Source organism: Anastrepha obliqua, chromosome 5 (genome assembly GCF_027943255.1).
Source record: "Anastrepha obliqua isolate idAnaObli1 chromosome 5, idAnaObli1_1.0, whole genome shotgun sequence".
Classification (NCBI taxonomy): domain Eukaryota; kingdom Metazoa; phylum Arthropoda; class Insecta; order Diptera; family Tephritidae; genus Anastrepha; species Anastrepha obliqua.
Genome location: NC_072896.1, coordinates 100,149,736 through 100,172,483, shown reverse-complemented (window position 1 = coordinate 100,172,483; position 22,748 = coordinate 100,149,736). Strand labels below are relative to the sequence as shown.

General features: G+C 35.6%; 1 protein-coding gene across 1 annotated transcript in view; it reads right to left on the bottom strand.

Annotated features, from left to right (window-relative positions):
* The window catches only part of LOC129249023 (putative neural-cadherin 2), a 124,272-nt gene that overhangs the window by 68,074 nt on the left and 33,450 nt on the right, over window positions 1–22,748 (bottom strand). Inside the window, exon 3 of the mRNA XM_054888634.1 lies at window positions 15,031–15,146. Coding sequence (XP_054744609.1) covers window positions 15,031–15,146 — 116 coding nt within the window. The remainder of the gene's footprint in view (window positions 1–15,030; window positions 15,147–22,748) is intronic.

Below are 22,748 nucleotides of genomic sequence, written 5' to 3'. Positions count from 1 at the left end.
CCTGTGTTATCTATCAGAGAGCTGGCAGAGGACTGGAACAGTGCTTATGGACGCATTCAGGATATTGTAGTTAATGATTTGGGTTTATGCCGTGTTGTTGCAAAGTCGGGCCCAAAGATATCGAATATCCCCAAAGGCATCGTTTCCAAGGTTAAATCCGGCCCAATATTCATCAAACGCATCATTACTGGGGGCGAGACGTAATATTATGAGTACGATACGCAATCCAGACATCATCGATCGGCTGATCGGAGAGCTCCGAATAAACCAAAAAACGAAGTCATTTTCAGTCAGAAAAGAAAGCGATGCTACCGCTTTTTATGAATTACAATGGTACCTATTGAATACCACGAATTTTTGTACAACACCAGAATGTCAGACGGTTAGTATGGACTATTATTTCGGCGTTATGATATGAACACATGTAATAAAGTTGTGAGTAAAGTGCAATCTGTTTTACGCATAATGAGAATGCCAGCGTCGTTTACGCTTTTGGAGACAAGGAGAGAGCTACAGGTCAACTGCTTGTATCTCACATAATGTACTCTAAACTCGTGTAAAGCAGAATTCCGTATCACAAAATTAATGATGCGTTCAATACGGCGGCATTTTTTTAATTGTTAAAATTAAAAAAAAAATGGTTATTTCATTTTTGCATGTAAAAGAAGTTAAACAAAAAGCCTAAAAAATTTAAATATCGTTTTTCGTTTTTTTTTTTTATTGTAAAAAAAAATCCTGAAAATACCCTAAGTTTTCGAGCTCTAAACCACCCGGACCCCTTAAGGCATGATGACCTGCTGATCAGCGACTATAAACTCGAGAGTATACAAGAATTAACATATCTGGGTATCAAAATATCAGCCAATAGGATACAAAATAAATAACAAAGCTTTAGCAGCAGAAAGTTTTATTTTTTCTAATTTGAAGCTGCTTAAGTCTAAATTATTATCTCGCAACTTAAAGTTAAGGATATACAAAACTTTTTATCCGTCCCGTGCTTACTTATGGTGGCGAACTATGAGCGCTAAAAACTATTCACATTAATCAGCAAATGGTATTTGAAAGAAAATTATTGCGAAAGATATATGGACCTGTGAGACTGCAAGGCGGTACCTATCGAATTAAATATAATCCTAAGCTGGAACTATTTATTAGAAAAAAACGAAAATTTGTTAAGATTAATAAAATATCAGCGGAAAAGACACGAGAGACTCGGACACGTGCTTAGAATTCCCAAGGAGAGATCAACTCGAAAGGCTGTTGAATTATGCCCTATCGTAGGCCGAAGAAGAGGCCGCTCCACCAAGAGATGGCTCGACGACGGGTAAGTTGATCTTGAAAAGCTAAATGTGTGGCGGTGGAAGGAAGTACCCTTTGATAGAGACTGATGGCGCAAGGTTGTGAATGAAGCAATGGTTCACCAAGGAGTGTGATGCTAAGAAGAAGAAGAATAAGAAGAAGAAGAAAATAAAGAAGAGATAATCGTGCTTCCAAATACCGTACTATCCGAGAAAATTGGTTAATTTTAAAGGGTTAGGGGTAGTCAGAGGTCCGAAAAAATGACAATTTTCATAACCTTTTTTTTGCCAGTCAATTGCTTTATTTTATATAAATAAAAACATAACATTAATACATCATGAATTGACTTTAGCAAAATTTCAAAAAAAAAAAAATTAATAATTGTAAAAGTTATCGCTCTTTGTGTGGAGCCCTTTTCTCCAGAAGTCCCTTCCGATGATTATCACAAGTTCTTGGAAATTCATCTAAAATCCATCGGGCAAGAGAAATTAGTTTTATTAATAGATGACCTCATGCCCGATTGAAACTTTTATTTTCAAAATTAACAATATGGCGGCCTTAGGAAATATTTTTTAGATTTTCGAGAAAAAAACGACAAACAATTGTTCAAAAAAATTGAAATTAAAAAAAAAAAACAAAATCCTTCGATAAGGCACAAGTTATTCATGTTTTTCAAAAGCAGTATAAATTTTATTGAAATCTACCATCGGTTTTTAAGTTACAGTGATCAGTAAGTAGTTCAAGAAACATAGTTTTGCGAAAAACGCATTTAAAGTTTTCCTATCGATTCCGGAGCGCCCGAGCGCACTTTGTTAATTATTGAATAACTCGAAAAGTATTTGTCGGATTTCTTTCAAATTTTCACCCAGTATTTTTATGATACTATGCTTTAAGAAAATGCAAAAAAAAAGCATATATATGTATGTGCACTAGTATTTTATATCTGCATGATTATTGAGGTTGCAATTTAACTGTCCTCTTTTAAATTTTTCTGCTTTTGTTTCTGTTTCTTTCTATTGTTTGTTTTTGCATTGGCTGTACTACTAATTAATTTCGTATTTTTTGTTAAAAAACCATTTATTTAAATATAAAAGTGAAAAAATATTTTATTCAAAATATTGTCCATTGGAAGCGGCAACGTTTTCGCCATCTTTCAGGCAATTTATGGATTCCATCCCAATAAAACTTCTCCTCTTTTGCGCCGAGAAAGTGATCAAGCCATTTTTTAATACCTTCAACATTCGTGAAGAGTATTCCACTCTAACCTCTGGAGCATATTCAGGTTAAGTTTCTGAGAGTAAACGATGTGCTTCGGTTCCACTTTTCTTCAAATTGAAGAACAAAAGCAAAACTCCCCGCAAATGCTGTTTTTTTTAGAACGTAATTTGGCATTTTGACTGTAATAAAAAAAAATTGTGGGTATACTAATATTTACTGTGACATATCAAATTTACTTGATTTGTTGGCGTGCTTTAACGTAGAATAAGGGGTTGCCTTGTATCTTTTGACAGAGACGTCAGATCGCTTAATGACATACCGCGTTAGAAGCATCAGTCCAAGCAGATTTTTACCATGGAACAGTACGTGCCACGTGAGCGCTCCCAAATTGTTGAAATTTGCATTCAACAAAAGAAGTCAATTGCGAAAACTCAATGTGTGTATAAAAAATTAAATAATGTGAAAAATGCGCCTTCTAAGAACACCATTAAACGTTTGAACGAAAGGTTTTCGACTGGTGATGCTCTTTCTAATCCAAAGAGGCCAAATCAAAACCGACCAAGGCGATCGGATGAGAATATTGCTCTTGTACGGGCCAGTGTTAAGACGTTGCCAAGGACATCCCAAAATCTTCGAAAATGAAGATGGTCAAGCTGTTACCGTCAATCAGGAGCGTTATCGCGATATGATAACCACTTTTGTGATGCCAATCGTTCGTCGAAAGCGTATGAGGCAGTTCTGGTTTCAATAAGACGGCGCTCCACCACACACAGCTCGCACAATAATCGATTTTTTGAAGAAATTGTTTCCTCGTCGTTTGATGTCAAAAAATGGCGATTTTGACTGGCCACCGCGTTCGCCCGATTTAACGCCACCTGACTTCTTCTTGTGGGGATATTTAAAATCAAAGGTTTATATTAATAAGCCAAAGACCATAGAAGAGCTCAAGAACAACATCCGTGAGGAAATAGCCGCTATTCGAGCCGAAATGTTCGCTAAAACTATGGAAAATGCTGCAAAACGGGCAGAATACGCCGTACAAGCTCAAGGCGGCCATTCGAGGGATATCATGTTCAAAAAGTGATGTCAATAAATCTACTTGAACCAAATAAAATGATTACTATCGTCAACATCAAAAAAATTGTGTTTTTCTTTGATTAAAAAAAAAAACACATGGGTCCGTCGAATATGGGCAACCCAATAGCTACCACTGTTAAAATATTGACTACATAAAAAGCTATGAGGTTACTAACAAATACGATATTAATTAGTTGTACATCCGATATTAAGCAAATGTAATAATTATAAAGATCCAGTGTTTATTTTCATGTCTTAATTTAATCTTAAATTTGATTTGAATTCTCGCAATTGTTTATTTAACATTAGATTTAAGAATTTGATTTTTAGTTGCGTAGATAAATAAATAAAATAAATAAATTAAATTAAATAATTAAATTAAAAAATTTAAATTAAAGCATTTACTCAATAGGTTAGGTTAGGTTAGCCTGGTTGACAATAAGCCACGCATAGACCTTTTGGTTCCTAGCGATACCAGCATCAGACCGACCTCTATGAATACTCAATTACGTATAAAAAGATTTGCCAACTGGTCTTGGCGATGGCTTTCGTGCATCTTTGCATTTTACTTATAAATTGCGATTTCAGCGTCTTTTGCATGCCACAGTAGTGACGACATTTTGAATATTAAATTCTGTTAATTGAAAGGGTATAGGTTTGCGAGTATTTTGACGTACAGAATGCGTTCATTTTTATTGCGAGGAATTTTGGGCAGAGTTATGAACTGGTTGATGTGAAGAATTCCATAAAGATGCATGTGTACATGTGTATATAGACATACCTACATATGTAAATATCACTACATCATGTAACATATCCATGCGTGCATACACATTTGCTTATATAAAAATTTTTTGGCGTGCTGGGAATGCTGCATGCCGCCGTGGGTTGGCACTTTGTCGAAAAATTTCGAATATTTTGGCAGCTGAGTTGTGAATTGAATTTTAGCGCGCTCCATAAGGCAGCATCGATTTACGCGTAGTAGGTATGTATGTGTATATGTATATGCTATTTCCGCTACACTTGTGTCGAGCTCGCCACAGGATGTTGCATGTTTCTTTGCGTGCACAAGTTTTTTGTACGCAAAATGTATCAAAACAGTGGCTTAAAACGCTAAAATATGGTAACTTTTACACGCAAAAAGTTAGTGAAAACCTTAACGTATTATACAAGGTGGCCCAAAAGTAACCTTGCGATGTTTTTTGGCTGTAATTAAAAAAAAAATCAAAAACTTTGATTCTTCTTGTGGATTATTTTTATTTGGTCTTTTAATTTTTTTACATCAAGTCGAGAATATGATGTCATGTAAATGGCCGCCGCCTCAGTTGATTGCCATTTGAGCCCTTTTTATGGCATTTTCCATCACTTTGGCCAAAACTTCGGCGATAGGTCCTCACATTGTTGACGGATATTGTCTTTAAGAGCTGCAGGAGTCTGAGGCTTGTTGACATAAACCCGCGACTTCAAAAAGCCCCACAAAAAGAAGTCTGGAGGGGTCAAATCAGGCGAACTTGCTGGCCAGTGCAAATCGCCAAAACGGGAGATTAGGCGCCCGGGAAATGCATCCTTCAGCATATCGATTGTGGCACGTGCAGTGTGTGCCGTTGCACCGTCCTGTTTGAACCACATGTTTTCTAATCCCAATTCATCAAGTTGCGGCAAAAAGAACTCGTTGATCATTGCTCTGTAGCGCTCACCATTCACATTAACCGTTTGGCCCGCGACGTCTTCGAAGAAAAAAGGTCCGATGACTCCTCCAGCGAAAACAGCACACCATACAGTGACTTTGAGCAGGTGTAATGGCACTTCGTGGGTTACACGCGGATTTTCAGTGCCCCAGAAGCGTAAATTTTGCTTATTTATGAACCCGCTAAGATGGAAATGGGTCTCATCACTCATGATTATTTTTGATGAAAAATCATCTTCCTCTTGGTGGTGATTAAGGATGGCTTGAGCATATGTTAGACGCGATTGGCGGTCAGCAGTTAACAGCTGATGCACCGTCTGGACTTTGTACGGAAACATCTTCAAATCTTGTACCAAAATTCGCTGTAAAGACCGTCGACTGATACCCATTTGCGTGGCACGTCGTCCGGTCGATGTCGACGGCGCTTCCATGACATCCTCGGCTACAGCAGCAATATTCTCTGCAGAACGCCTACTCCGGGGTCTGCCATGCCTGGAAGCATCTCGTGTTGTGCCAGTCTCTTCGGGGCGAGCGGCTAAATGTCGCAGTGTTTCACCAGTAGGCGTTGGACGACGAGGAAATCTGCGACGAAATTCACGTTGTGCCAAAGTCACCGAGCGATTATTGGTCAAATAAATAGTCAGCAATATTCCGCGTTCTGGAGCAGTGTAGCGTAACATTGTTTATTAACGTGTATTTCACATGTGTTTACTACACAAATGTCAAAACAGAACTGACATTAGGGGCCAATCGCAAAATTTATAGCATTTTCTGATAGGAGGATTACTTTAGCGCCACCTGTTATATGAGTAATTTCATGGCAAAGAGGATGCACCCGTGTGTATAAGCCCATATAAGTGGGGAAATACCCTGATCGCCATTCACTGGCGAATGGCCAGAACGATTCTTCTGCATAAGATTCAAGCAGCTGAAAACTTCTGAGTTTCAACCAAATATCTTCAGGGTAGCTTCTGAACACCCATTTGGGAGCAAGATGGCGATATAGCATAGGATATCTGCTTGCGCGCTGGGTTTGTAACGCGCCAAGTGACAAAGAAACTCGCAATGAAAATAAAAACAACGACTCGGATGCGAACTACCTACTCTAATGACAACCACGGCAAATGAACTAAGGATTATGATTTGAGAGCATACTCCAGGAATCTCTGATCCCTTCATGGGGAAGGTGCTGTCTTCGTAAGAGCAAAAGAGATGAGAACCGCCTTTCAAAAGATGCGGTGGACAGGGTAAGGCAAGAATACCGTTGAACCTCGCGAAGTCTACTACAGCTGGGATGAACGGAGCACAAATTCGGTGCGAAATCTTTATCGGGAAAGAGACTTCAGCATCAAGCAATTTTGTTGCCTCCTGTGTCTCGCATTAATCCGCATCAAAGTGAGATTCCTCAAGATCTCGGTCATTTGCGCCCACGATCTAATAGAGGAGAAGGACAATGCAATCAAAGACTGCTTCTATGAGCGAGTGGAACCTTCCTGTGAGCGCTGCCCCCGCCATCATCGTGCTTGGTGACTTTAATGCCAGGCAGAACAATGAAAGAAGTTTTGTGCCCATAACCAGAAAATTCAGCCTACTCGAGCAATCATCCGCTAACTGACTGAGGCTAATCGACTTCGCCGGAGTTCGAAAAAATGGTTGCTTGTAGCACCAAATTTCGGTACAAAGAAATTCATTAAGCTACCTGGCTGTTTCATGGCCGAAAATGCGAAACCGGAACGATCATATCGAATGAATACGATCCAAAGACTCAACATCGGCTTGGCTAATTATCTTCTTGCAGCCAAAATTCGCATACGCCTCGGTGCAGCAACAAATGTGCATCTAACTGCGAAGAGAATGTTCGAAATCAAAAAGCTGAAATCGCAGCAGATAGCCACTCCTGCAGATATCACTGGACCATTAATAATGGAATAAGGAACAGTTATGAGGTGTAATGTTTTTCAAAAATGGCAAAAAATACAAACCTTTTCACAAACTGTTCAACAAAAATATACAAGAAGAATAAAATTGAAGAAAAATTGTTTTAATTTTATATTTTATCTTAAAAACACTTAGCATAAAAAAAATTAATTTTATTTATTAATTTAATTTTATATTTTATTCCAAAAACTTACATTTTTTCCAGAACTTTTTTTTTTTTAATTATATTTTATCCTAAAAAAAATTTTGTAAAAATAACAAAAAAACAAAAAATATTAAAATTTTTTCCAGAAAATTTTTTTTAATAAGTATCTTTAAAAAATGTTGTAAAAATATAAAAAACTCAATTGTTTCTGCAGAAAAATTGTTTTAAATAATGTATTTCATAATTAAAAAAAATGTTTGCAAAATATATAGAATTTTTTTCCAGAAAAATTGTTTTAAAAAATATATTTTATCCTAAACCAAATTTGTGAAACTAAAATAAAGCAAATTTTTTTTACAGAAAAATTGTTTTAAATAACATATTTTACACTTAAAAAAATAAATAAACACAGTTTCTAAAACAATATGCAATTTTTTGCAGAAACTATATTATATTTTATACTAAAAAACAAACAAAAAAATTTCTAAAACAAAATACATTTTTTTTGTAGAAAAATTGTTTTAAAAAATATGTTTTATGCTTAAAAATTTTTTTCCAAAAAAATTGATTAAAAAAATATATTTTACTATTAAAAAAAACTTGTGAACCTAAAAAAAAGCAAATTTTTTCCACAAAAATTGTTTTAAATAATATATTTGATACTTAAAAAAAAAAAATAAAATAATAAAAAATAAATGAAAAAACTTTCTAAAACACAATACAATTTTTTGCAGAAATTTTATTAAAATTTTTTTTTCCAGAAAACTTGTTTTAAAAATTATATTTTATACTTAAAAAAAAATTGTGAAACTAAAGAAAGCAAATTTTTTTCCAGGAATATTGTTTTAATAACATATTTTATAAGGCGTTTTTCAATAGATGCGCTTCAACTTTTTTCCGATAGGGAGGGCGAACGACGCAATATTTTTTATTTTTCGCTTGTCATTTGTAAACTTCATTAGCATACATTTCATCATGGAACCCTACACACGTGAGCAACGATTGCAAATCGTGCAAATTTTTTATGAAAATAATCGTTCTGTTCTTGCTACTTTAAGAGCATTACGGCATCTTCAGTGATGAAGCTCACTCTTGGCTCAATGGCTTTGTCAACAAGCTAAATATGTGTTACTGGGCAGAAAGCAATCCACACCTGATTCATGAGGCACCGTTGCATCCCGAAAAAATCACTGTTTGGTGCGGTTTACATGCCGGCGGCGTAATTGGCCCATATTTTTTCGTTGACGAGAACGATCGCCACGTTACTGTGAATGGAAATCGATACCGCGACATGATAAACGATTATTTTTGGCCGCAATTGAATGGTATGGACTTAGACGACATGTGGTTTCAACAGGACGGGGCCACAAGCCACACAGCACACGCTACAATTGATTTGTTGAAGAGTTAGTTCGATGAGCGCATTATGTCCAGAAATGGACCGGTCGAATGGCCGCCGCGCTCGTGTGATTTGACGCCTCTAGACTATTTTCTTTGGGGTTATGTGAAGTCATTGGTCTACAGTAACAAGACGGCGACGATTTGCGAGCTCAGAGCCAATATTGAACGCGAAATTGCTGGAATTTCGGCCGATTTATGCAAAAGAGTGGTCGAAAATTGGGTTCAACGATTGGACTTCGTAAAACGTGCACGCGGTGGTCATGCAAAAGAAATCGAATTTCATACTTAAATGTATATGTTCAAGCTCGAAAATAAAGAAAAAATTAGTTAAAAAAGTGAAACCGTTTGTGTTTTATTCAAAAAAAAAGTTGAAGCGCTTTTACTGAAAAACGCTTTACTTAAAAAAAAAACATAAATAAAAAAATTTTCTGAGAAACATGCAATTTTTTGCAGAAAATATATTTTATACTTAAAATTTTTTTTGCAGAAAAATTGTTTTAAAAATTATTTTTGGTCCAAATAAATTAAAAGAAATATGTAATATAATTTTGTAAAAATGTTAAAAGGAACCGAAGACATTTCACTTTAAAGCCCTGTACTAAAATTTTCAGCATTGAGCAAATCTCTAAATTATAAAATTTTTTCAATTTGCCTCTTATTATCTTCAGGCTTACAAATAACTCAATCTCCAGAAGAATTGACTACATTGTTCAAAATACTTGATCATTTAGCATGGATTCGCTCTTAAGTTCTTTATAATATTTCAATTATATTCAAACTGGGCATAAGTTGGTCATAAATGGTCGAATAGATTTTATAAAAGCCCACTTCAGCAGATCAGAACGCGAAGTCTTAAACTAGTTCATTATTAGACGTTTACTAATATATATAGCTGTTAAATAAAGATGTGAACTTTTAGTCTCCCAAATCCCATCCTTTTGCATTTTTTATTCCTGCTTTATCGCTGAAAAGGACTCTTTTGTATAGTTTTAGCTTTACTATATATTTTATGCACTTTCCAGTCACCTTTATGTATTTGCATGCATTTTAGGACCGCGAAACTATCCTTTAATAAATTTCAATATAATTTTTTTCTGAAAATAAGTGCCTACTTTACTGTACTCAACTTAGAATACTGACATCCCACTGTACTTGTATAGGTATACCTACTCATACCTATATACATACTTGATTGTGGATGTAAATACATATGTACGTGCATGTGGCTAGATTGTGCAGCCAGTTGCGAATATATGGTAATTAGAGTGAGGGACAGAGTGAAAGTTGAATTTTTGTTTTCTGGGCATGGGTTTACGTGGCGACAGCACCATAAGTTCGTTGGCTTTTTAGTAAACATGATTTCTCAATGGGTTGTTGGCCTGATTCGCCAAGGCTATGGCTCTGATGGCATCATTATCGTCGTCCCTCACGCGTGCCGGTGCACTCAAGTGTAGTGTGCGGAAATCACGCTAGAGTATATGAGCTAATTTTGAGTTTTAAAAGAAGTAACAACAAAAAAAAATGCATTTATTTTTTATTATAAATTTCTTTTCACGCTTAAGACTTCATGCGTGCAGCGAAGTAGCTGACCAAGGAACATCAGATGCAGTTAAGTGGGTGGCAACAAAAGGATGGAATAAAGAAAAAGATTTGCTAATAGCCAAAGGCTTACTCAAATTCAAGAGTTTGCTAATAAAATTATCGAAGCCAATTACTGTTTTGTATGGTTAAGAAAATAAAGAAATCCTCTTTAAATAAACCCTTTTAAGTTGATTTTCTATCGCGCTTTTAATATAATTTTTACTTTGTCTGGCAGACAGTGGCCTAATTAAATTTTTCGCAGTAAATGGGAATATAAAAAATATACAAAATAATAATCAATTACGTGTAAATTTAAGCGCGTAAAGTCGCAAATAATCCATGCAGGGGGGCATGCGAGACAAATTGTTGGTACATAACTGATACGATTTTATCGATAGGAAAGCATTTCACAGCTGTCAGCAGATTAGTTAGTGCCAAAGTCTAAAAGCAAATGCAAGAAATAGCGCTGGCGCACAGGCTCATCCAGAGAAAATTTCGGTCCATGTGTATACACATAATAAAGGGTTTTCCAATAAGAGGTGTTATTTTCATAAAATATCAATGACTTCGTTGCTTGTGCGGCAGGTAGCGCCCGCCGTCTTGTTGAAAATGAGCGTTGTCCAGATCAATACCACCCAATTCTGGCCATAAAAAATCGTTAATTATCTCTCGATAGCGCAATCCATTCACCGTAACTGTAAGGTCCAATGGCACTGCCGGACCATAAACCGCACTAAACAGTCACACGTTGAAGATAGAGAGGCTTTTCAACAATAACTCTTGGATTTTCTGTGCCTCTGATCCGACAATTTTGCTTGTTGACGAAGCCCTGAGGTGGATATGGGCCTCATCACTCATGATGATTTTTCGATGGAATTCCGGATCATGCATTTCAGCGACCCAATCAGTAAAGACACGACGTTGTTGATGATCGGCCGGCTTGAGTTCTTGTGTTAACTGCACTTTATAAGCCTTAAGATCCAAACGGTGTAATGACGTTTGAGGAATGTCTAATTCTAAAGAACGACGAGGAATGGACAATGAGAATGGGTTTTCTTCAACACTTTTGGCTACAACAGCAATATTTTCGGCCGTTAATGTATAAGCATTAAATGGAAAAATTAATATTCACAAAGAAATAGGAAATCTCTTCATGTCAATCAACAACAGTAGGGCTAAACATTTGCTTTTTTAATTGATTTTCCAATTAGGGCGATCGAAATGGAATCAAAAAACCTATTAGTGAGTTTTTAAATTAAGTTGAAGCGGTTTTCCGCTGCGGGACACACTCTCGTTTATAGTCTATTGAGATGTCGCGTGGGGAATTTGCAATGCATTAAAGAATAAGGGCTCGTAATAAGGGCTCGACTTATCGATAAGTTTTGACAATTTTTTTTATCAAATTAATAAAAATAATTAATAATAACAAAATTACAAAAATATATTTTATTTTATAACGAAAATCAAATCCCTTCCATCAAAATTTCATACTTTTTATTTAGAATTTTTAGAAAAATTTTTTATATACAATATTTCCTTTTGGTTTTTAATACTAAAGTTGTACTCACTGTTAGAACTTAATTACAACAAATATTTAAGCTATAGCTGCTATGGTATTGAGCTAAATAGTGCTTATCCACAATAAGAAAGTAGAAAATTAAAATAGGTTCTAGTACCAGTGTCTGATTAGATTTTCCCGTATATATTACAAGATTTTAAGTAACTTAAACAAGTTTTAAGGTGTTCTATGGCTGGGTTTGTAAGGAGGTCAGATTACTTGTATTGGGTAGGAAGCTTTTATATTGGTTTTCCCAAAATGTTTCTATGTTGATTAGGTATCTATAGCATACATTGGTAGCGCTTCTAAAGGGTGATTTTTTAAGAGCTATAGAAAAGTTTTTCAAAAAACACACGTAAAGTTCAGAAAAATGCTTGAAATTTTTATTTAAATCGATAGTACAGCCCATATAATTTAATGTTTGAAGATTATTTCATGCAAATGTTGACCGCAACTGCGCTTCGAATGGTTCATCCGCTTAGTCCAATTTTGGCATACTCTTTCCAATGCTTCGGCCGCATCTCACATATAAATGCTTCCAATGCGTTAATTGAAGCAGGCTTGTCTGAATACACATGAGCTTTAACATAGCCTTACAAAAAATAGTCTAAAGGCGTTATATCGCACAATCTGGGTGGCCAATTGACAGGCCCCGAACGTGAAAGAAAATGTTCACCGAACTCGCCTCTCAACAAGTCCATTGTTACGTGTGCTGTGTGGCATGTGGCACCGTCTTGCTCAAACCGCATGTCATGCAAGTCGAGCTCTTTCATTTTGGGCAAAAAAAAGTTGGATATCATTTCAGGTAGCGCTCACCATTCACAGTTACGTTACGATTCCCAGCATCTTTGAAGAAGTACGGTCCAATGATACCTCCAGCTCATAAACCGCACCAAACTGTGACCTTTTCTGGATACATTGGTAGCTCTTGCAATTCTTCTGGCTGATCTTTACTTCAAAATCGACAATTCTGCTTATTTACGTACCCATTGATCCAAAAATGAGCTTCGTCGCTGAACACAATTTTTCGATAAAAAAGTGGATCTTCGGCCAACTTTCCAGGGGCCCATTCACCAAAAATTCTGCGTTGCGGTAGGTCTTTCGGCTTCAATTCTTGCACCAGCTGTATTTTGAAAGGTTTCACACATAAATCCTTTCGCAATATTTTCTTCAGTTCGCACTCTATGTAAGCGTGTTGGTGGTTCCATGGTTACATGTCCAATAATGTAAATTTGGTTCTAAATTTAGTCACAATAGCTCGAATAGCCGCTTCGGTGGGTCGATTAAACTGACAATAAAATGGAAGAAGCGCGCGATAAACTTTCTTAACAGAACACGCATTTTTATAATAAAATTCAATGATTTGCAAGCATTGTTCGTTTGTAAGACGATTCATGGTTAAATTATAGACCAAACTGAAGATGTTTGAAAGTGAAACAAAACACAAAACGTGCGTCAGCTGTTTAAACCTACTGTTTAAAATGATAATAGCTAAAAAATCACCAGTTATTTATTGAATGTTCGTTTGTCAAAGAGCTATGCTCTAATCTTAGTCTTGCAAGCTTGACCAGGTCCTTCCTTGTTAGCGCAGTGTTGTGGTCAATTTTGGAGATTTCGCTCAAAGTTAATTTTTGCGGGTTTATTTTTTTATACCAAGTGGTAGTTTTGTCGTATGTACTATTTTGCTTAAGAGTGAAATGTTTCTTTATGTAGTTTTGATATTAGTGGCCATAATATGGGGGCGTATCACGGTCACCTATGCAATTAGATCAGTTAGTCCGTTGCTTGAACGTGGGTCGGTAGCTAGACAAATTTTATTTTAATTTTATTTTTTATAAGTGAATTTCTTATGGTGTTTGCATTAATGCTATTTTGTTTTAGGTTTCTTTTTATGGTTTACAATACATGCCAGTATCAAACTGATAGAAAGAAGTGAAAGTTTAAAGCCTCCTGAACCTCGCGTTGATTTTTCACAATTTTTTTTACTGTGATGTTACTAATTTTATTGTTATATGCCAAAAATGTGCAACACCATTAGGAGAAAACATTTTCAAAAATCAATGAGAACTTTATATTAAACTAAAATTTAGTGGACTACAGAACTGCGTACCAAATTTTTATAAGTCCCGCACAAAATATTACTGTAAAATTTGGATATAAACTCAAGATGGCGCATAATTAGTCATCGAATTTTATATTTGAATAATTTTTTTACTAGTCATATATTATTTTGGGTGATAGAAATCTTATTTTGACCTCTTCGCGCTTCGTCCTTTTCTTGGTGTCAATCGAGATGGACATGCGATTGTAATTTACAAAAACTATAAGTATTCCGATAGGATGATTAGTTTTGCACCACCTTGTATGCCTTTGAACTATATTTCTTCTAAAAAATAATTGAAATTAAAAAAGAAATAAGTACTCAAAACTTGTAAATAGTCTTTGTTGCAGTGGGTGCCTCGATTTGCTTAACAGTTGGTAGTTTTCTAGATATTCATGATATTTTCGGACCCTATCTGGGGATTTAAATGCTAAGTTGGGGAGATCGATATTGAGATGGCCCTGATTTCAGTTACATACTTAGAAATTAGCTTTGTGTATGCGCGTTGTTTAGATGGATTATTTCTTCTTTCAGTGCCTGAGAAACGGCTGTTTATTTTTTTCGGCAAAGTTTACCACGACATTCTCTAAGCACAATCATCATGAATTGTAACCAAAAAGTAAATCAGTATTCCAATTTTGTAAGAAGCTAAGCAACAAAAAAAAAAATCCTACATTAAAATAAACTGTGAGTAATAATAAAGTTTATATTTTAAAATCCAACTTTTTCGACATTTATATTGGCTTTTCCTCCTTGCATGTTATGTTATATACCAAATAGCCCGAAAAGCTCTTTACTATTTTTAGTCACTGTGAAGTACACCCAAATTTAGATTTAAGCATTTACATACATATAATTCGTTTAAGAAAGTATTTCGTTTATTCATAATATTTTTAGTTTGGTAACAGAAAATTGCATCGCCGGTTAATGAAATTTGTAAGAAACCAATTTGGGACTATTGCATTTTCTTGTTGGGATAACACAACATTGCATTCGTATATTCATAAATAAATACTACTACTTACCCTTGGTCTGGTTTCATAGTCGAGTGGACTGGCAACATAAATCGCGCCAGTTGTATTTTGTACGCCGAAGGCATTGCCTATGTTACCGCCTGTGATCTGGTATCGAATATTCGAGGCTATAAGAAAGAGAGAAAATAAGAAAAATATGTTAAAAAAGTTGTTGAAATGTTTGCTTTATATACGAAAATTTTTATAATATTGTAAAGTTCAAATGCTGAGGTCTACCTATAGCTCATTGGATAATTTTAATCCACACATATGTACAGTCGCCGTTGCCGTATGGGTTGGTGCGTGATTACCATTCGGAATTCACAGAGAGATCGTTGGTTCGAATCTCGGTGAAAGCAAAATTAATAAAAACATTTTTCTAATATAATAGCGGTCGCCTCTCGGCAGGCAATGGCAAACCTCCGAGTGTATTTCTGCCATGAAAAACCTCCTCATAAAAATATCTGCCGTTCGGAGTCGGCTTGAAACTGTAGGTCCCTCCATTTGTGGAACAACATCAAGACGCACACCACAAATAGGAGGAGGAGCTCGGCCAAACACCTAACAGAAGTGTACGCGCCAATTATTTATTTTTTTGTTTTTATGTACAGTATATGTGACTATTTTTGCCCAGCCCAACCAAGGAGAGGCACTACAACATGTAATTTTTTTGCAATTTTATAAAACTTATTAAAATTAGTAATAAATATATTTATTAATTATTTATTTATTATTTTATAATTCACATATTTTTATAAAATTTTATTTAGTTTTACAAAATAATAAATGTGAAAAGTTCCTTCAGATTATTTGAAAGTTTGTATTACAAATCGTTTAGTCAGCTTCGACTTATGAATACCGGTCATTAGTGTAAAAGCTAATAATAGTTTCGCTACGAAATTGGTAAGTTTTACTTTATAAGTAAGATGAGAGAAGAGCCAAAATCTTAAATTATTTACTTGAAGAATACAAATTCCAAAAAATATTTTTCACACACCCCTCAATAAGGTCAACTATAAAGGAAACACATATCTTTTGTACTCTCCTTTCATTTGATAGTTGCTGTAACTAATTTTATAGATTAATAATTATTTCTCATATGCAGGATTCTAGTGAAGTTTTCAAAGTCTTTTGAAAATATTAAAACATGTTTGTGTGCTGCTGAAAGCCTAAAAACGCAAACTTTCTACAACTGAGTTGTAGTACTCCCACACATCGATTTTCTCTTGGCTAAGGCTTACTGCCGCACGTGTAATCTCCAAATTCTTTAGACAAGCCAACCATATAATGATTACTATTTCCTTAATGAAAATATTAAATGTCATCTTTGGATTAATTTGCACTTAAAATATTCACTGTAGGGCGCAATTTCCGAGAGATTAGCATATTTTCGGCACAGCTTACAGCGACACACTCGAAATATTTGCAAAATAATTGTGAGCAACGGTAAAGCAATGGCGTCTTATGTATTTTTTGTCTAAATGTCTATACTAAGGCTTAAGCATTACTGGTAGTGCTTAAGGTAAATTGGTACTCTCGCTCAAAACCAGATTACTGTGAAGAAATTCGCATTTTCTAAGAATTACCGTTCTTCATAAGTACTTCCAAGAAAAGGGAGCAAACGAAATTTTCTTAAAATAAAACTGAAAAAAGTAGATATGTATGTACACATGTATCGGTGCATATGTCTTTGATTTTAGTATATAACTTTTATGAGTTCATAGAGTTAAACAGGATGGCGCAAAATTAATTAAATTTTGTTTGTGTTTGAGTGATGGAAGTCATTATTTTGACTTTACGCTGTTGTGATTAATTTTGTACCACTTTGTATAATAAAATAAAATATTATATGTCTGTGATTGGCGGCCGCCGTGTCAACTGGTGTCATGCGTGATTATCACGCGAATAGTCTCACTGTGGATGTTAAACAACAGAATATTGAGAAAGCTTTACTATCATACTTGGGCACTACTAAAACAGTTCAAATCAAAACGCATTTTCTTATTTTTGTTTTATTAGCAGCCAATACTTGACAGATAGGGGCCGTCTACTAGTGAATTTTCTGCCATGAAAAAAACTCCTTATAAAAATCATTTGCCGAAGTTGAAATAAAACTATAGAGCCCTCCATTTGCCGGACAGCACTAAGGTGAACACGACAAATTGGAGACAAAGCTCAATGAAACGCAGGTGACGGGTAAAAGACTTAGTTATAGACTGGTTTTATTATGAAATTATTAACCGATAGGTGGCGTTGGAATGGAAATATTTCAAAAGTACTCTATTGATCGTAAAATAAATGCTTTAGTTAAAAACAAATAAAATGAAGCTGGCCAATTATAGACTTAGCCTGCCAATTATATCAAAAATGATAACTTAAAGAAACAAAATTCCTATAAAGTTTTCAACAAGAAGTTGGAATGGATCTCCGCGTTAGAGCTTCAGAGTTTACTTAGATTCACAAAATACGCTGACTTATTACAAGAAGTCTACTATAGAGAAACCTAAAGGTGTAGCTCCATCTGGTACCACTAACAGGTCTACGTGATGGCTTTCAGCCAGCCTGGTCAACCTAACCTAACTTTTTAACAATCGAGAGAGATAGAGCTATAAATAGTGAGAAGCAGTACTTGCTATAGTTGACTTGCTGATAAAGAGAGGTACCAGAGCCAGTATTTTCTATAAAGACCTGCTGATTAGACAGTCAACCCCCTCTTTCAGGAGGAGTTCTTTCACAACTCTAAGAATAAAGTAGTTGTTTTTCACAAGCCATCATTGAAAATAATATTGGCATTTAAGATATTGGAACTTGAGCCTGAGCTGCTAAATAAATAGAATGGAATGAAAAGGATGTTTGCATTTCGACCTGAAGGTCAAATCATCACACTGCCTTATCTAAACCCTGTTCCCTTCATAAACTGAGGACGAAGCAGGGCTGAGTTGGGCGTATGCGCCTTTCTTTTGTTCGTACCGAGTCTAAATGCCTACTTATTTTCTTTGCTATGGTATCGCGTTTGAGAAGCAAATGTAGAGGTTTCCTGGATTAGGTGACAAAAACGACGAAAGTTGCTGAACCTATGCAGATGGCTGCAAAATGATGAGTGGTCTGTGAGATTGCCAGCGAGCATTCTCAGTTTGTCGTCAGTGTGGTTTATGAGATGTCTAAAAATATATCTTCACAATAAGAACTTCGTCTGGTGTAGTCCAGCATTTTGGTTCCAGCTTACGCCTCGTAGCCTTAGCTCTTCGTTTGGCAAGGAAGAGCTTGAGTTCTGTTAATTTCGAGCTCTGAGAGTCAATAACCAAGACATCCGCTACTTTTTCCTAGTTATGCCTCTGCGCTGCGGTATTCATATGATGCGAATGCGATTGTGCGTTCCTAGTATATTTTTTCTCTCTATGTCAAGATAAACTCATGTCAAGCTTCATATCATGAGAAGATCTTGAGCGCAGCTTGGTTCTCGCTCAAGACGGCAATCCACTCATTCTAGAAGTTTTTTTCCTAAATATATTTCTATACTTAGATAGATACTAGAAAATCATCGACACAGGCAGCCATATACCCCAGCGTTCTTGCTTTCGGGTGAGATGTCAAGATCGTTCTGACGTAGGTTAGATAGGTATAATACAAACGCTCACTCAAGGCTGTATAAAACTTCTACTACTATTACAAATAACGTTACTTTGCACCTTAGTATTTTGAACTATTGTACGCCCATGATTGCTTTTCATATACGCCTCATTTGTAAAGTTATGAGCACGCCACTATTTTTTTTTTATAAATATGGTACATATTTCATCCTACAATAAAACGTTTTAAACATTAAGTTTTAAAAATTTTGACATAACTTTCCATTTTTCTAACTTAATTTTCGGAATTTTTCTGAGCATGCTGTTTTATAGCCCATTGAATTTTAGTGCAAAATGTCTAAGTCTCAATTGACAACAAAATACCGCAGATTTTTCATAATTTTTTTTCGCAAATGTGTTGCGTATTTTTACTCATAGAAAATAGATTCTCAAAGTTATTTGGGGTTAGTGCAAGTAGGAGCGGCCAAGTTGAAGAAGTGGCCAATAACCCTCTGTAGAAGTAGTCAAGCTGAAGAAGAGAAATACTAAATTCACCACTTTCAATGGCAGTGCCCAATGCTCCCGTTGAAGTGTCTCAAAAATTTGAAGTTCGCTTCTTTATAAGCCCAGTGGACGTGACGCAAGTAGAAATATCAGACTTACTCAATTTTGTGTTGAGTGGCAAGAAATTTAATATAAAAAATAAAGTAGGTTGAAAACAAAAACATCGTAAAAAGGATCCTGCCTTCTTCTTACTCCTTCGCATCAGCCAATTTTGTATATATCTGAGGGAAAGTAAAAGTTGCCTCATTTGCATTCCCAGCTTAGCTTCACTCACAAGGTTGCATAAATCAATGCATTTTTCCGAAGCACACAAGAGCTCACTAATTTAAGCATTAAGCGCTTGTTTGTACAAAAAGAAAAATAGCTTTCAAACGTACGTGTACGCATAAGCAAAAAAGTATGGCAAAGGTGAAAGCTTTACGGTATTATTGAAAGGTTTATTTCCGTAGAATTTCAAATACTTGCACTTTTCTGCTGCTTGGAAGTGCCGACATGTAAAGTTAAAGGCACGTAAGTATCATAGTTCGCTGCGCTAAATGCATTGCTGCAACTCCAATTTCCTTCTACTCATTTTGTCAACTTATTTTGCTCTTTACACTTATAATTTCTCCAGTTTGCTTGCCTTCTGCTGCGAGTCAAATGGCGCAACAACCAAGAATATGATGTTAATTGGCTTAATGTTGTATAGAGTACACAATTTGCGAGCTGCAGTCGTGTTCTCATGCTTTAGGTAGTCACTTCCTCTTTATAAATACATATATGGGTAATATTTCTAAAGCCACACTTATTCGTTAAAATTTTATAAAAATATAGTTCGTTCCAGTAAGTCAACGTACCAAAATTTGTACAAACTTCACAAAACTTTCAAAAATGTTCGTAAAAATGTTCAATTAGAATCTTTAGGCAACTTCAAGGTACGCAGTTTTATAGCTCATAAAATTTTGTTAAAGTAAATGTGAGTTTGAAGCCGCTGAAAAATCACTTTAATTTTTGAATTTTTTTTCCTACAGTGTTGACAATTTTCTTCCATATAAAGCGCATCCTCGAAAGTCTTTTATATAACAGAAAATGCCCAGAATTGCATATAAAAAACTTAAAAAATCAACGCGATTTTTATTTATTTAATTATTAAGCCAATGAATATAACTGATTCTTATAGGCTAAGTACACATATTTTAAGGTTAATCTTCTTCTTAATTGGCGCGAATTTGGCCGAGTTTAACAAAGCACGCCAGTCGTTTCTTTCTCGTGCTAACCAGCGCCAGTTGGACACACCAAGTGAAGCGAAGCCCTTCTCCACCTGATCTTTCCTACGCAAAAGAGGCGTTCCTCTACTACTTAATTCAAGTTATTATTAAACTCGATTAAGACTCTAACAATACGAACATTTCGAGCTTAAAGGTATTTTCAGATACCAACATAGAAAAACTCAGAACTACGAAGAGCTTTGACCGGAATTTTAAAGAAAAACCTCTCAGGAAGCACTGGACAGTCAACAGCATCACGGCTCAAATCGAGAATGAAAGACAAAAATAAGATTATTCTCTGTTCTGCAAAGATTTTAAGTTAATCAATAAGCATCGCGCTTCATATATAGGGATATGATCCGAAAGGCGTAAATTGATGCGATTTAAGAGTAACTGTAGGAGTACTTCCTAGGTTCGTTCAATTCCAGCAGCATGGCACGTATACGTATACAGAGACCAAATGAAGGATGCATACTCACGCTTGAAACGTATGTTTTTAGCGACTATATTACACTAAAATTGAAGGGACTATAAAATGGAGATTGTGGCCGCCGTAGCCGAATGGGTTGGTGCGTGACTACCACTCGCAATTCACAGAGAGAACGTCGGTTCGAATCTCGGCGAAACACCAAAATTAAGAAAAAGTTTTTCTATATTAATAACGGTCGCCCCTCGGCAGGCATTGGCAAACCTCCGAATGTATTTCTGCCATGAAAAAGCTCCTCATAAAAATATATGCCATTCGGAGTCAGCTTAAAATTGTAGGTCCCTCCATTTGTGGAACAGCATCAAGACGCACACCACAAATAGGAGGAAGAGCTCGGCCAAACACCCAAAAAAGGGGGTTTATAGAGATATAAAATTGCTTAATCAGGTTTTTTCTAAAAATTCTGATAAAAAAGGTTAAAAGTTTAATGATAATCTTAGTAAATTTGTTAAATTTTTCGGAATTGGGTATAAAGCATGGAACTTTAATTTATAAGGTTTTGTGTTACAATGAAATATGTTTTAATATAAAATTTACGAAGGAAAAAGGAAAGCAAAAAATGAGAAAAAATTATCTTAATTATGTGGTCACATCTGGTGCGTATGTAAACTTTTATAATAATTGTAATTATATTCTGAGACATGAAAGCTTTGGCTTAGTGCAGGAAAGCTCACCCTTTTTTGGCACCACCAAGTGACAGATAATACATAAATACATAGTAAGACTTTAGTGAAAAAAAAAAAATTAATAAAATCCAACAGAATTTGTTTGTTAGCACCCTGAATGGTGGTCATTATTTACCTTCACATATTTTACGACCCAAAGCTTAAAAACGAACCCACAAGTTTCGAATCTTTTACCACGAGCAATCCCACTCACTCAGCCACCATCAGCTACATAAAAAGCCAAAATATTTTGCCAAAACAGCACGAAAACATATCACGTAGCTCAATTATACGCATATACTTAAACAAGTGTCTACTTTGCGTATCTCTTCCTTGCCGTCACACTTAATGGCTGATAATGAGTATAGATTAAAACAACAAACACAGTGTCATCAAAAAGTTGTACAACAGCTCAGCATGAAATTACGTGTTTTTAGAAATTACTTCGCATACCGGCTCTCATGAGTTGACACGCTTACACTCACTTGCACACACTTAGTCACCCACCCACACATGCATACAAATAGACTATTGCTCATAATACTTTGCATCCTTCATCTCTCATTAAACTCCCTTAATAGTTGGCGCCCGCTACACGTGTCTTATCAATACCTTACGCATACCATCATAATGCTTGTCATATAGCTTCGTGTTGTTGCTTTTGTTATTTCTCATGACTGCTATTTTGCGTTGTACTCATACATGAGCATAGATTAATTTAGCTACAACAAATAGGATATACAACAATACTCGTGTAAATGTAAATTCAAGTATATTTGCACCTACACAGGGTCCGCGAGGTAAGTCCGGAGAAGAAACTTATGAAAGTATTAGTCTAATACTTTCTGTATTGTTTCGATAAGCCACAAGCATAAAAGTAGAGCCACATAATATGCGATCGCTTGACTTCGAAAAAGCCCATATCAGATATTTTAGTGGTTTGGCAACAAAAAATCCAAAAATTTACGACAGTTACAAGGCATATCGGGGCTTCCGGAAGAGAAATCATATTTTAGAACCACTGTGCACTTGCACACAAAGGAATCATCACCCAGGCTTGACCTCAAAAAGAAACATTCCCTGCCACTGGTCAAAAAATTTGGATTACTCGTTCTCTTGTACATATCTTACGTGTGGAATGTATTTGAAGTACAGATTAACGCTAAAACTCTATTACATGAAGAATGCTCTGAAAACT